This window comes from Lycium barbarum, chromosome 7 (genome assembly GCF_019175385.1).
Source record: "Lycium barbarum isolate Lr01 chromosome 7, ASM1917538v2, whole genome shotgun sequence".
NCBI classification, from domain to species: domain Eukaryota; kingdom Viridiplantae; phylum Streptophyta; class Magnoliopsida; order Solanales; family Solanaceae; genus Lycium; species Lycium barbarum.
In genome coordinates this window covers 113,281,494-113,293,488 of record NC_083343.1, presented here as the reverse complement: position 1 = coordinate 113,293,488, position 11,995 = coordinate 113,281,494, and the positions used below count along the sequence as shown (strand labels likewise).

General features: G+C 31.3%; 1 protein-coding gene across 1 annotated transcript; it reads right to left on the bottom strand.

Moving 5' to 3' along the window:
• Positions 1-4,333: 4,333 nt before the first annotated feature.
• LOC132601766 (pathogenesis-related protein R major form-like) lies at positions 4,334-9,938 on the bottom strand. Its single transcript, XM_060314832.1, has 3 exons — positions 9,920-9,938; positions 8,263-8,284; positions 4,334-5,028 (listed from the first exon to the last, which is right to left on the bottom strand). Exons 1-3 carry the CDS (start codon positions 9,936-9,938, stop codon positions 4,341-4,343), a joined length of 729 nt encoding a protein of 242 aa, XP_060170815.1. The 3' UTR covers positions 4,334-4,340.
• Positions 9,939-11,995: the final 2,057 nt, after the last annotated feature.

The following is an 11,995-nucleotide window of genomic DNA, read 5'->3' as shown; positions in this document are numbered from 1 at the left end:
TAAAGTCCTACTTATGGGTGTGTTGTGCACCACATTTATAATTAGGAGGCTATAAACATATATACTATTTTCGAACATTGTTGTCATCTGTCTTTAACCCCTCGAGTATACAAATCACAACTCATCCAACATCTTTCTGAAATCATTAACTCTCTCAATACTTCATCAATCTTCAGTCTCACCATAATTCGACACTGGGGCAAAAAGCAGTGTCGACATTGACCGGTTCTGTCAAACTACTTATGGCCTGATTCTTAAGGAATCCGAGATATGTAGGCAACTCGAAACCGGGGTTCGGCCATAATTTTTCAAACATCCCTTCTACCCCATAATTTTTCAACATTCCTTTCATTCCATAATTTTTTCCAAATATCCCTTCGACTCCCATAATCTTTTCCACCATTTCTTCTAATCCATATTTTCTCAAGTTCTTCCAAGTTCGTATCTATTGGTCGGGACAAAATTGGCTACTAAGTCAACTTCTTCGCCCAAAACCTCTTACATAGTCTCCGGTCGAAGAGGGGCAAGCTGTTGACACTCAATTTTGTCCCACTTTTCCTCCGATTAATTTTGTTATGCTTCTTGGTCATTAATAATTTGGACATATTATTTTTATATAGCTTTGTTATTAATTTTACTCAAAATAGTACTTTATTAATATTATGTATATTTCTAGATATTAAAGTTATTTTCTATATATAATATTGAGTCCAAGCTATTGATAAAGAAGCCCAAAAAAATTAATTTGATGAAACAAAAGGCCATGAATTTCAGCCATAAGTGAACCCCAAAGCAGACCAAATATTTAGCCCATATGTTTATGTCAAAATCTGTCCATTCTAGCCCAAATTCGTAGCCCACTAGCCAACAAAAGAGTCCATCCCATAATTCTTTTAACTCATTTGTCCAAACCTAATTCCTAAACTGATCAGCCGCACCCCTCTCAGAAAATAGCCTCTCATGTCTTCCATTTTAGTGCAAAATTCCATTTACTTTCAGCCATGGACAGAGTCTTGTTACGCCATGTTGGTATAATAATTTCCTCTCTCTCATCTTCAGCGATTTGGTCAACTGAAGAGGCCAAAATACTTTTTGAAATCTAGTTTTCTATACAAAGAGAATCGATGAGCAGAGATTCAACCAGTGACACCTCTCTGCTCACACTCAAACGGCTATTTCTTTCTTCTCTAGTGCAAAATTCTTCTTTTCTCCTCTGAACTTTGACCACAAAAGTAGAGCTCTACCAATGTGACACCCCTGTTGAAATTTCGAATTTGAAATTCAAATATCCAAACTCTAGCCTTTGTCTCCTATAAATACTACCTTACATCTTCAGCAAAGGAGAGGCTTTTGAGCATTCTTAAAATCTTACCATACACAATACTTTATCTTTTGACTACTATTCTAAACTTTAGGATCTTTTAAACTTTTCATCTCTCTCTGTTGGCTTATAGCCATAACAGAGACGTGCATACTCATTCGTCGAGATTCCAATCAGTTCATAACTAGAGAGTAGATTTGAGGCCCCGATGCCCCGTTCATGCACCCACAAAAGGTAAAATCTGAATTTCTTCTTAGTTATTTGGTGTCGACGTGTGTTTTGGCATTTAGAAATCATGTTCTTAGTGTCTAAGCTTATGTTCTAGAAAACATGGTTGTAGTGATGATTTTGGTTTAGTCCAAAAAAGAGACACTGGCCCTTGCGATAAATGGTTATATTCTGTTGAATCTTCGTTTCCTATTAGAGTGTTTAGATCTCAAGAATATAGGATACAATTTCAATCTGTGTTCAAATATCATATTCGTTTACTTTTAAATGGACTATCTAAAGATACTATGGTTAATTCCGATCAGTTAGTTTATTTTGATCTCAAATGAAAGAAAATATATATCCTGATGATATTCATTTAGAAACCTACATTTAAGACCCTTTTATATGAGTAGAAACCATACTTTGTTCTGTAGCACATATTTGTAAATTTTAAAGTTCTCTCCATGTCTAGCATCACCTAACTATGTGAGTATTCCTTGATACATGAGATGTACTTATCTATTAAATGTACGTGATATTTATTTTGTGTCGAAAACATTCTAGACATGGTGAACTTGGTGGACATTAACTTGGAATTAATTGTTTGGCTGCACCTATTTTAGTTTCTATACTTTGTTGAGAATTAAATTTTCCTTTGCTAATTCCTCTTATGATACTTTTCTTTGTTTGCATGAACACCGAAGCCGAAGAGTTTCACTTTGGGACTGAACGACACCGCCAACCACACGAGATCAGAACCCATGGCATTTCTAGAAAAATCGTATTCAGTTGTCATTAGAGAGAGAATCACAGTGGACTCCATTTACTGTTTATATCTAATACTTGTTTGTTGCTAAATATCTAATTGCTTATATATGGGATTAATTTTTGTTCTTCTTTGGCAAAGTGTGGTTGTTACAAATGGAGTATTAGCTATTAACACAGCCAAGTGACTATAGGTAGTATAAGTTTGGGTTCTGCTTGTTCTTAAATAAGAATCTTTATCGGTTAGGTATTTTAATTCACGGGTTTGATGCTTTAATAATTTAGTTCACCTCAAGTCATTTCACGTTCGGTTAATCAGATTTTGGAAGTTTCAATAGTCTTATCTTTTATTTCAGGTGTTATAGTACATTTTTGAGTCAAAACAATTTTCTTTTGAAATCTGATCTTTATTTAAATATAAGTAGAGTCATCTTAATTTCTTTCAACGTCAATATTTTCAATAAGGATTAAAGGGTGTCGATAGCATAACTTTCAAATGAGGAAGTTGATTTACAAGACGATCTTAAACGAAATTGATATAAATGTTTTTCTCTATATTGATTAAATTAGTTCCCTCTTAACACTTAGACTTTAAACTTTTTTTTTTACGCTTACACATAGCCTTTTTAATTGACTCTAAGTCCAGCCGGTTAATCATTTTTAATGGATCTTAAAGGATGTTTAATACCTTCCTTTTAGATTAATTGAACCCTTACCTAGAATCTTTAAGTTAAGTAGATCATAAATTGAGTAACTTTAGATAATAACTTTATTAACTTTAGGTGTCCTAATTCACCATAAATAATTAGGTGGCGACTCTTTTTACTTTCATTAACCCCGGAATGCTGAATGGAAGCCAGGGTTGGGATAGCCTAGCCCTGGCATGTGCACATTTTAGTGCTACACATTTTAACTAGTCATGTGAAAAATCATTGGTGTGCTTTCTTAACTGAACTTTGAGGAAGTCAAAGCTAATGTTAATGACTGATCTGAACTCAGACTGCGTGGATCAAATTGACGAAGCCTAATATCTCCGGTTTTTATGTTTATTGAATGATTTTTTGTAAAAGTGCATGAGCATGACTCGAAGTCTCTATCAGTGCCAATTGCAGTTTCCATTTCTTGTTTGTTGTTTACTGAAGATGAACAATGTTGTGTTGTGCACTTTTGCTGATTGTATCGGTTATATTTAGTATCAGAGTGGTATTAAGCTAGACCAAATGTTCATCTTCTGCTTATTACATTTTAAATTATCTGCTATAAACCTGGATCCTCTCGTTTAGATTTTTAAACTATATCTAGCCACCCCAACCCCTCTCCTCAGGAGTCAACACTGGTCCTTCTACACTTTGCTCTCTTGGTGATTTTGAAACCGGTTTAAATTATATACACTAATAATGTAGATATCGTTTACACCATTAGTGTGGTTTAATCTATGATGACATGTTAGTTAACATTTGTATCAGATCACTAATTAATACTTATCATAAATACCTATAATTACCATAAAATTGACCTATAAATAGTTGGTAATAGTTCAGGTAGGAAACGCAGACACCTGATAGTTCAGGTAGGAAACTTGCAAAAAGTAATACTTCAGGTGTGTTTTTGACCATTATCTCTTAATTTTACTTGGAAAAAAAGAAGTTGAAGTTTGCTTATTCTCATGGTGAAAATTACTAAACAGCTATACAAAAAGAACAAGTGTAAATTTCTCTACTGATAATGCTTGTTCTCATGTCACCTTGCATATTTGGGCTGTAATTCTTGAATGTTTGCTTTACTTGAAGGGTAATTGACAGTTCTCTTACACAACGCAACCATTCCATCTTTTTCATTAATTTCAGTAGACAAGTCTTGGTGAAGCTTAACTCTATCAATAATTTACCAGATCTTTATTTCTTAAAATCAACTGCAAATGAATGCGACAACAGTGAATAAGACAACCCACCAGCTCTCTCCTCTTTGTCACTTTTTTTTTATTGTGTAGTTCTTAGTATTACACAACTTGTGTAGTTATATAATAGTTCTAATTTTGCAGCCTTCAAGGGCAGAAGACAACCCTGTAATTTGTACCAGCAGGACATGTAAACAAAATAGTTGGATCTTCCTGTGGATAGCTATAAGCATTTGGGCACCTTGTCTTAAAAAATCTCGAGAAATCAGTAGGACCATATGATCCAGGTCCATTTGTACAACAATATTGATTAGTCTTGAAAACAGTACACAGATTGTTACATCCACCTTGTGTTCGTAATTGGCTTGGGCATTGCTCGTTAATAGGTGCAGTGCATCTAAGATTACGACACGCACCATTAGTTGGGCTAAATTCCATAGGAATGTTGAATCCATTGACAAGAGAAATATCGACATAGTCCAAGTTATTGGGCTGATTAAGCGCGAATTCAGCTAAATTTTTTGGTGGACTACCATAGCCTTGGCATTGCAGCAGCCCGTTACAGTCTCCAGTCTCGCATTTGCCTCGGCCATTGCCTTCAAAGTTACATTTGATTCGGCCCCAAATGCGAACCTGGACTGTTCCCGGATTCACATTTAGGGTCCAAGATTGGCCCGAGTTGAGCCGCCTGCCTCCACCAGGGGAGGCAGTGGCCCAAATCGTGTAGGTGCACCGATTGATAATGTTAAAAGTGGCAGCTTGAGTAAAAGATTGAAAATATTGGCTAAAGTAATGGAAGACAAAAAGGGGGAAGAATTTGAGGAAGTTCATTTTTCTTTTTTGGTTAAACTTGAGATTTGAGAATGTGTTTATTTTGGAGAACTATCTGATATGATCCTAGGAAGCTCATGGGCGACTATGAAGGCTAAAACCCGTTATGGAGCTTTGGACGTGCATTTCCATGCCACACACCCTTGGATGAGGAAGATTGGGCCTTTGGAGGCCATTGAAGAGCAAGTCACAAGGGTGTGGATGATTGCTTGGAAGAGACGTGGAGATGAAGGCCCATTGATTGAAGCCATACAAAGTGGCTAGAAGTGCAAACATGACTAGAAGTGCAATTTGTGGCTAGGAGTGCAAACTCGAGGCTAGGATTGCAATTCAAGTGAAGAAGGGCCATGTAGGGTTATTTCCGCAAAGATCACTTTTGGGTCTTTGTTGTAATAGGGCTTAGTAGTTAATTGCCAAATGTGGCTAGTAGTTAATAATTGTGGCTATGCATGTAAAGGCAAAACTATACGCCTTAGCCTATTTTCATTCCTTAGCTTGAGATTTATGATGAAACTCTTATGAGTGTGTTTTCTCCTTGTATGGAGCTAGTTTAGCTAGGATTAGCTAGTATTAGGATTAGTGGCTGGATTCCCTTAACTCTTATCTTGAATCTCTCTTGGATAATCTAGGATTAGATTTCCATGTATGAGTTTAAGTCTCTTCTTCCTTGGATTGAATTCATCTTAGATTGTTGATTAATAGGTGTAGGTATCAAGTCCTATGTTGATTAGTTACAATTATAGTTGATTAAATTCCTTCTTCCTTCTAAATCTCATCTCCATTTCTTCTATTCTCATCTCTAAATTTCTACCTATCTTAATTTTCGCATTTGTTGTTTGATTCGGTGTTTATCCCAAGCCGAATCTTATCACTATCTATGGATTTAAATAGCTTATTTACTAGCCTAGTATGTTCAGCTTTCACAGGTTCTAACAAGCTTTGAAATTTCAAAGATTATGATTTTCTGGTGGGAATTTGTGTTACAGTCACTGAATTATCAAAAAAAATTAATGTTGGTCCTTGTGTTATTTAGATAGACACATTTAACTTTCATTTGAATTGTGCAATATTGATCCTTCTGCTAGTGAAGCTACACAAATACGATGAGCTATTGATTATAAAACATTTAGAATTAATCATGCATTATGCTAAATTTGTATTGTTACTCCATTAGTAGTATAGGTTTAATCATAATCTACAAATACCATATTAAGTACTACGTAGAGGGACCAAAAATGCAAATACTAATTAATTCAAGGTTAAATAGCCTTGAATTACAATTTACAAGGATAAAATTAGAATTTATCAATAACTAAGGGGTTAAATGTGCGATTATCCCTATTCTTGTCGTTGTTATTGTGACTGCAAGTCTGCCAATACATCTCTCATTTTTCTATTTCATAGCTTATACACAGTCTGTTCGTGGATAATTTTGCTCATACTTCACTTGAAAAGTCTTGTTTCTAGACCTATTTAATTGACCGTGCATTATGCTAAATTTGCATTGTTACTTCATAATTAAGGTATCATAGGTCTAATAATAATCTAAATATAACAATTTACTACATAAAGGGGCCGAAAATGGACATTCTAAATAATTTAAGGTTAAATATTACAACAGCCAAAATTACAGTTTACTTCTAATAACTAAGGGATCAAAAGTAAAATTATTCATATTTTGGTCCTTGTTATTGTGATTGTAAATTCTGCCTCTCATCTTCCATTTCGTGGCAAATACGCAGTCAGTTCACGTGGCTAATTTTTGCTTGTACTTCTCTTGAAAAATCTTGCTTCTTGTACATGTTTAATTTATCGTGTATCATGCTAAATTTATATTGTTACTCCACAAATTAAAGGTACTATAGGTCTGATAATAATCTAAGCATAACATATTACTACTATGTAAAGGGACCAAAAGTTAAAAGTCAAAACTAATTCAAGATTAAATAGTATAAGGACCAAAATTACATGTTACTAATAATTAAGACATTGAAAGTAAAATTATTCATATTTTTGTATTTGTTATTGTGAATGTAAATTCCATCTCTCATATTTCATTTCGCGCCAAATACGCAATCTAATTGTGTGGCTAATTTTGCTCTTACTTCTCTTGAAAAATCTTGCGTCTTGACATGTAGTCAAGCCGTCCCTAATTGAATTTTGTTAGGCATGCAAATTTCATTGACTTGGGAATCTATGAAACTTGCTGGACATAAATATTGTTATAAATGATCATTGGTACCACTTTGTATAGAGTTTTATAGTTCCAGTATAGAGATTTGCTATTCCGAGATTTTCATGGCAAGATATATTAATAACTAAACACAAACTTTATTGTTAGTTTCTTAAAACTATTTTCTCTGTTCACTTTTACTTGTCCAGTATTCTAAAAATAAATTTTCACTTTTACTTGTCACTTTTAGCACATCAAGAGAAAACAATTTCTTTTTCTGTTTTACCTATAGTATTAATTACTCATTTCAAATCATTTTTCAAATTCATTAAAAATATGCACCAATTAATATGGGTATCATGATAAATTAAGCACTTCATTTATTATTTCTTAAGAGGTGTGCAAAGTCCATATTGGACAAGTAAAAGCGAACGGAGGAAGTATTATTTAACACGTGTAATTGCCAAAACTATTGTTCTTTTAGTTCCAAAAAAGGTTTAGAGATGAAGAGGTCAGTCAATCTATTTTTTGTGTGAATTCGTATATCGATTCCTTAATTTGTTTTGGGAATGAAACACATATTCATAACTATATAAAAGTTTGATAAATCACAAATTTTTAATAAACTAATTTTCTTATTGTTTTTGACAAAAGCTAAACAAATACGGAGTAGTTATTATAGCAATATCTTTTAGCCACATTAAAATATTTTAAAAAATAAAATCCTGTGGCTAAATGAATTTTTTTCCCTTCAAGTTATATTTAAGATAAAAGTGAAAAATAGTTCGTTTAATAATTACAATTATTTGTCATGACAAAATGAATAATTATAATTTAGAGCGACGACAATAAGCTTCCATAATTAACTATAATTTTTTTTATATATACACATGAGGTTACCGTTGAGATAGCAGTATTTTAACCTCAATGTCGTAACTACTAAAAAAAACACTTGCATCGATTTTTCGACCAATTTAAGTTTGAAAAGAAATTAAATATAGTTTAGAATTTTCCTAAAAGGTAGAAAATTATTGTATATAAATTAGAGAATCAATTAACATTCACATAAAAAAAATGAAAAAGTAATCTTCAATAATCGATCATTTGTATATGTACTTGTAACCTCAAAATTTATTTCAACCTCATGGTTTATTTTATTGCAACTTGTTATTTTGAATATAATTTTATATGTAAATTAAATCTTTATTGAAGATTATTGAAACATTTATGTCTTCTATTTTATTATTTTCAAATAGGAGCTTAGAGTAATTCCTTATGTTAATAACTTATTGTAGAAAAAAGGTTTTCATATTGAACACTTTGATAGTTCCAGAGAATTATGTATATGGTCCGTAATTATTTTTAATAAGTATTTATAGTAAATTCTTATATCTAAGAATATAATTTTAAATTAGTATTAGTTGTAAGTTTCAATTATAATTTTGAAAAACAATAAATTATATCCAATTAATAACAATAATCTTTTACCAATTACATTGCAATGGGCATGCACTATTTTATTAATTATCATAAGATAAATTATACACTAACGTCTAACAAATGAAAATTTAATATGATTTGTATAATGAACACTCTTCTACTTCTTGTGACTATTATGTGATAGTTTATAACACTTTTTCAATATTATAAATATTCATTTCCAAAAATTAAAGTAAATAATTTAATATGGTTAATGTATGAGTGTATAAGAAAACTAACCAATTTATCATTAACTCTTAATGAATAGACTATTGTTTGTAAGTTTCAAATAATATTTAGAAAATTATATTTAATTAAATTGTAATATCTGACTATAAAACAGACTTAAACAACTATGTGCATGTGTTTATCTACATTGACCGGCAATTATGTTCATTTTAAATTAGTATAAAGGTAATTAAAGCTATGATCTAATGCTATTTTAATAATTATCATAAATTCAACTAAACACTATAAATTAATAATTTAATAAAATTAAAATAGGAGAGCATATAACAAAATCAACATATCATAGAGGACGAAAAAGTTATAATGGAATTCATATTATAGATTTCTATGTTTGATATCTAACTCATAGTAAAGCTAATTATATTATAAGTCTCATATATTAATAAGTAAGTATTAGTTGTACGGTCCAATTATTACCAATTACATTGTAATGGGCATGCATTATCTTATTAATTATAAATTAAATTATACACTGAATTTAACATATGAAAATTTAATATGATTGTATAATGAATACTCTTGTATTTTTTGTGACTATTATTTGATAGTTTATAACACTTTTTCAATACTATTACAATTTTATCTCCAAAAATTAAAGTAAATAATTTAATATGGTTAATATGTGAGTGCATAAGAAAATAAACCAGTATATCATAATTCATATTGAATAAAGTATTGTTAGTAAGTTCTTCAAATATAATTTAGATAAAATTGTAATTATATGACTTATACAACTACGTGCATGTATTTAATTATCTACAATGATCGGTAATTATATTCGTTTTAAATCGGTATAAAAGTTATTCATCCTATGATCTAATGCTACTTTAAGATTAATTATCATAAATTTCACTAAACACTATAAATTAAGAATTTAATAAAATTAAAATAAGGCAATATATAACAAAATCAACAATATCATAGAGGACGAAAAAAGATATAAAGGAATTCTTATTTTAAAATAATATTTATGTCATAGGAAGACTAATTATACTAATTATCTTATTGTCCATAGGAAGACTAATTATACTATAGTCTTTTACCAATTACATTGTAATGGTCATTTACTATCTTATTAATTTTCATAAATTAAATCTAACAAAAGAAAATTTGAGTTTTATAACAGATTTATTGATATTATTAAAATATTTTAAAAAAATAATCTAATATGGTTAATATATATTAGTGTATAAGAAAACTAACTAGTATATCATAATTCATACTCCCTCTGTTTCAATTTATGTGAACCTATTTCCTTTTTAGTCTGTGCCAAAATGAATGACCTCTTTCCTAATTTGAAAACAAATTCACTTTATGAAATGATTTACAGCCGCACAAATATTCAAGATTTATTTTGAACCACAAGTTTCAAAAGTCTTCACTCTTTTTTAAATGTCGTGCCCAGTCAAATGGGTTCACATAAATTGAACGGAGGGAGTATTAAATAAAATATCGTTTGTAAGTTTCAAATACAATTTAGATAAACTTGTTATAATATTTAATTAAATTTGAATACCCGATTATAAAATAGTCTTAAAGGAATACGTAATTTAGAATAATATTTATTCCATAAATAGTTGACTTTTTCCATTTACTTAAAGTGAAGTGCCTATTTATTATCTATTATTTTGCAGTAGGTAATTTTCTAATTTTCTTTTTTGTTATATAGTACGTCCGTTAAATGTTTTGTATATAAGGAAGTAAAAGAAAGCAAAACAAATATACAAATAATAATAGGTAAAGAAAACACAAATTAAAGGCCAATTGGACGAAGAGATAATCTCTTAAACCTAAATCCTCCTTCCAGCCGCACCCTTCACCAGTTCCCCACTTTCCCATACCCATCGCTTTTTATATTCAAGGTATATTCAATATATATATATATATATATATATATATATATATATATATACTCTAACTATATAGAAGCACGGGTGGATCGTCGTCCGTCCACCCCAATTTTTTTTTTTTTAAAGGGTGGGCCCATACTAAACACCAAGTAATTTTTTAAAAAAAACGTGGATCCCATATTAAAAAAATAAATAATTTAAAGAAAAAGTGCATCCCATATTAAAAAATCAAATAATATTCATATAATTTCCAAAGTATCTCATTAAGTCAATAATGATGGATTTATTGTCACATGCGTATCAATCCATTAGTGGGAGCAAATAAAATTATTGTACAGTGATGAGTCGTGAAATTACGCGATATTCGACGCTAATTCCTTAAGCTTTTGTGACTCCTTAAGCACTTTTGTTGTTACTTTTCGTGTTTTTATGTTGTTTTGTAGGAAAAGATGCCCGGAGAGCATAACGGAGCAAAACGGACCAAAATAGAGCAAAAATAGAACAAATCAACGTTTCTGGCACCACATGCTAATAGCATGTGGTGCAGCATGTTGAACATGCTAGCAGCATCTGCTGCCAGTGAAAATGGCACCATATGCTACTCGCAGAGTGTAGCATATGGCGCAGCATGTTGCACATGCGAGCAGCATGTGGTGCAGCATGTGGTGACAGAGAAAATTGTCACCACATGCTACGGTTTTGGCACCACATGCGATTAGCATGTTGAACATGCGAATAGCATGTGGTGCAGCATGTTGTGCAAGAGGGTATTTTGGTCCAGATTTTGTTCCCGTTTTTTGGAATGATATAAATACTCTTTTAGGGTTTGTAATATTTATCTTTTGCCATTTTGCAAGCTTGGAGTCTAGGGTTCATCTACACCACACTTTGGGGTTGAAGATTTGAAGATTTGGTTGAGCATTTCTTAAACCTTTAATTCATTTCTTCAATCTCTTGCTTTGTATTGTATATCTAAGTGTGTAGTGTTTATTTTCTTCACTTGAATCTTGTTTATGGAAATATTCTAGGATTAAAGTGTTGGATGAAACTCTTGTTTTGCTTATGTATTGAATGATTTTTATTGCTATTGAAGTGGGTCTTTGTTGATTTAATTAATCTCGTTCTTGAATGTTTCCAAAGGGATTAGCTAACCCTAAGACTCACCCATTTACTTAGATTGAGCTTGGAAGAGGAAATCTAGGTTGGGAAAGATTAATTAA

Excerpts from the sequence above, each read along its gene's own strand:
- LOC132601766 (XM_060314832.1), bottom strand. Across the intron at positions 5,029-8,262 it reads TACTTTTTCATTTTTTTTAT|AAAAATGAACTTCCTCAAAT; the intron begins GTGAATGTTAAT and ends TAACCAAAAAAG.